The 4,233-nt window shown below is 37.3% G+C and overlaps 1 protein-coding gene across 1 annotated transcript in view; it reads left to right on the top strand.

Moving 5' to 3' along the window:
* Positions 1-2,800: 2,800 nt before the first annotated feature.
* LOC107689489 (dedicator of cytokinesis protein 9) overlaps positions 2,801-4,233 on the top strand; it is a 90,849-nt gene continuing 89,416 nt past the window's right edge. The window contains exon 1 of the mRNA XM_016487491.1: positions 2,801-3,243. Coding sequence (XP_016342977.1) covers positions 3,127-3,243 — 117 coding nt within the window. The 5' untranslated portion in view covers positions 2,801-3,126. The remainder of the gene's footprint in view (positions 3,244-4,233) is intronic.

Genomic DNA, 4,233 nt, shown 5'->3' with positions numbered 1-4,233 from the left:
CAATACCACTAGTTTTCATTTTTATTTGGCGTACTATTTATACGCACTTTCATGAGACCGGGCTCAGCATTCCCTGCATTTTTAACTGGGCTTTTACGGAATCTCATTTTGTAAACAAGACACTTAACTGTAAGTGTCACTTGTTGCCTCTAAAAGGAGGCCAATCCATTTCAGTGCCATGGTTTTTTATAGTACAAATTTCTATGTTTCTATGTTTTAGACTTTGTTTCTATCAGCTGAAACAATGTTGGGTTCCAGAAGCCAATGTGCCAAAACCATGTTGGGTATTTCTGTTCGTTTCCATTTTGCAAGTCTGAGTCTGGGAAAAGATATGAGTACATTTCTTCAACATGTAAATTCTGACAAACTTTACTGAAGCTTATATTTATAGAGTTAAAGTGCCATTAAGAGCATAACACACAAAAGGTATTTAATGCTACTTTTATTTCACTCACCATGTAGCATTTGATAATGAAGAAAGGATATTTTGTTATTCAAGGTTGTAAGAAGACTGACACCCCTCACTGTCATTTTAGAAATATAATTTTCACCAAACTAAGAAGCATTCACCTTAGGCATGGTGCAGTATACATCACAACTGTATAGGGGGGAGTGGGGTAAGATGAGCCATTTTTTACTTATGTGATCCTCAAAATAAGAGAAAATGAGGCAGAAGTACAATGAAAGTATCGAAAGTAATTTCAGGATGTTTCTTATCATTTTAAATTATCAGAATGTATCCAGAACAAAGGGTTCTAAACACATGGCTTCTTATAAAAAAGTGTTCCTGTGGCTCAATTTGCCCCAGGGTGGGGGTAAGTTGATCCGGGGGTAAGATGCACCATCTGGGTGTAAACTGACTGAATCTGATTCAACCCCATGTGAAATTTTGAAGATAATTTACCACTTTTTAAAAACTAATTTAATAATCAAATTTCCTGTGACAAACCGTATCATTTATTGTCTTAAAGCTAACTTAAACAACATAGAACCAACCAAATGTAGTTTAAATTACATTCTTTAATTGTTTGCATTTCTGAAACAATATGTTGAACACCAAAGTTGTAACCTTCGCAAAACAGACTAGTTTGCGGAGTAAAATTAAATAAAAGCTGAATTAGAATGAAGGAATAAATGTCACTGAATCTAATAAACATTTTAGTCAAACTATTCTTGGCATGCTAGCTTTTCTGCAGTGTCGAACAGGCCATTAGGGACTACAGGTGGAAAGATATAAATGATTATAATGTGATGAAAAGCATCTTCTGGTTCTTATCAGAGAAGGATTTGGTGCACTTGCACACTGTCTTTATCAAAATAAATTAAATTAAATAAAACTAAACTAAACTATGGGTGCCTTCCACTCCTCCCAAGTGTTTCTCCTTTTCACAGTCAGGCAGAAATGATGGGTGGTTCCAAAATACAAGGTCACATGACAGTAAAAATGTACAGTTGCCAAGATGCAGGGGGTGGGTCAATTTACCCCACTCTCCCCTATTACAGGTTAGTTTAGTCCACATAAGAAGCAAAGTTTTAAAATGCGCAGATAAACTGTTTTAGTTTCATACGGCCCAACACTGCTAAAATGAATGGAAAGAGAGAAAGAGAGAGTTTATTGGAAATGAAAGGAATAAAACCTAATTCGGTCGACTTTTCTCTGGCTCTTCACCGTGCATTACACTGGTCAGCAGAGGGCGATATTATATCATCAATGAGGCCGATTACCAATAGTAAATCAGAGTAAATCATTTTCTATTTTATATAGACCTATATATACACACGTATATGCATTAAAATGCAATAATATATGACTTTTTAGTGTATATGGGTGATTCAGTTTATAATGGAAGGGGATCATTTCTTGGCCACAGTAGCAGAAAGAGGTTCAGAAAATGAATGAATGAATGAATGAATATTAAAATAACAATCCATTCTTTTTATTCTCTCTAAAAATGGGAAATGTCATTATAATCCCACATAACACAAATGATCATTTTTAAAATTACACATAACTAAATAATAAAAAATAATATTCATATTAAAATGTTAAAATATTTTTCACCTTATTTGACTGCTGGTTTAAGTCAATTACCTAAATTCTCACCAGCCTATTTAGTTCATTTTAATTCAGAAACAATCTATTTTTTTCCGTACAAAGTAAATATTTTTATTATTATCACAATATGATTCTTTTTAGTATTTGATTTTTATGATATAATTGTAATCGTTTTAAAAATGACAAACAAATTGACAAACAAAAATGATAGAGAGGGTAGTTAGAATAGTTAGAATTACACTTCAGTGTGTCGTGTTCACACTTGCCATCTGGTGCTCTTACTAGAGAGGATTTCCTTACTCTTCTAGCGTGTAAAGTGGAGCTCTAATGAGATTTCACACACAGGTATGTATGGCCCTCCTGCTGAGATTTACCCCATTATATTACTGCTGGCCCCTGGGAACAAGAGCCTGATGCTCGTTTGAGAAGAGAAAGTGAAACGACCAATATATTTGCATTTCTGAAAGTCCTTTGAATACGCGAATCCTGTAGTAGCCTATGTGTTTAATTAAATACCAGTCGGGGTAGATTTAGAATGAACGATTCCTACTATGGCAAACAATTAGCTCATTAATATGAATAGAATCACGCGCGCTTTGCGTGAAGGCTTCTTCATGAATAATGGATAAAGTTGGGATGACGTTTCTGGGGATGTTGGCTTTGCTCATGAATATTAAGCAGTAGGACTTGCTCTTAGTAGAAATCGTAAATTCCCGATCTAGACTGTGAGGGGAGGGAGTCGAGACTCGACCGGATTACGCCCGACTTCAGCGGCGCGTGTTAAACTTGACACGGACATGACAGCACGGGGAAGGGTTTCGTTTAGACCGCCAACACGTTCTGGGGTCTTTAAAGCACTGCAAACATGCGCTAAAGGATCCGTCTCGTTCATCTGAACATGAGAGTTTACGGCTGGACAAGCGGAGGGCTTTTAAGAAGGATTTTTATATCTCGGGCGCTCGCCAAGGTGCGTGCTTGTAGTCGGGACAGCGGAGAAAACAGACTTTGAATGTTCTTTAATTGATTTCTTTACATGTCTGCTGGAAATTAATGAAAGTTTGTAGACCGAGATGTCAGTACCGACTCATGCGGAGACGCGTAAATTCACCCGTGGGCTCAGTAAACCGGGCACGGCGGCGGAGCTGCGGCAGAGCGTGTCGGAGGCGGTCAGGACGTCGGTTTTAGTGGTGAGTTTGTGCTGTGGTGTAGTGGTTAAGAGTTGCAACTGATTATTGCAGGTTGCGGGTTCGAACCTCGAGTTTAAGGTAAGATTACTGCAAGGCGCTGACCCTTTAATAAGTGAATTAAGCTTTGGATAAAAATCAGGTTCATCTGTATGCTGTTGTTACTTATTAATTTGATGTCAGTGTCGTGTCACATTCACTCAGCCCCAATGCATTTACCGATTCAACACATTAGATCAATAAATCTGTAGAATCAGGCATCAATGCAGTTGAGAGGACAATTTTACACTCTTTTACTTATTAATTAATGGACAGTTCATAGACTACACAAATATTTTTGTTGGAAGAACTAATATGCTTTGTTCCTTGCGCATTGTTTGGATACAGAAATGGACTTCATCCAAGCTGTTGACAGGGAAAGAGAGTCAAAAACACACAAGGTCGCGCCTTGGTGTGATTTATTATTTCTGTAGCCTACTAGAGAGGCAGTGTATTTCTGGAGAACTGTTTGAATGAACATCTTTGCCTCGTGCTCCAATCACTGTGATTTAGTGCTGAATGATCTGGATTGGTAATTATTAAAGATGTTTGGTTTAAATCCCTCAAGGGTTGAGGCATGAACTGTCACCTGTATGCCCTTGAGTAAGACTCTTAACCTCATGGGACAGACCCTGTGCTGTAAATCACTTTAGATTAAAAGCATCTGGTAAATTAATACGTAATTACTTGGTATTCTTGCACATTTCAGGTGTTTCCTCTCAACCCATACAGACGTCTTCAAAAGGAAGTGATTTGAGTCCAGACTTCTGTGTGAATGAGTCATTGAAACTTTTTGTTGTTTAAACCCACAAGCTGTTTAAAGGGGTCATATGATGCGATTTAAAATTTTCCTTTCTCTTTGGAGTGTTACAAGCTCCTGGTGCATAAAGAAGATCTGTAAAGTTGCAAAGACTAAAGTCTCAAATCCAAAGAGATATTCTTTATAAAAGTTAA

Source organism: Sinocyclocheilus anshuiensis, unplaced genomic scaffold (assembly GCF_001515605.1).
Source record: "Sinocyclocheilus anshuiensis isolate Anshui unplaced genomic scaffold, SAMN03320099.WGS_v1.1 scaffold1199, whole genome shotgun sequence".
NCBI lineage: Eukaryota > Metazoa > Chordata > Actinopteri > Cypriniformes > Cyprinidae > Sinocyclocheilus > Sinocyclocheilus anshuiensis.
Note: the sequence above shows the minus strand (reverse complement) of the source record. Positions and strands in the feature narration are given on the sequence as shown.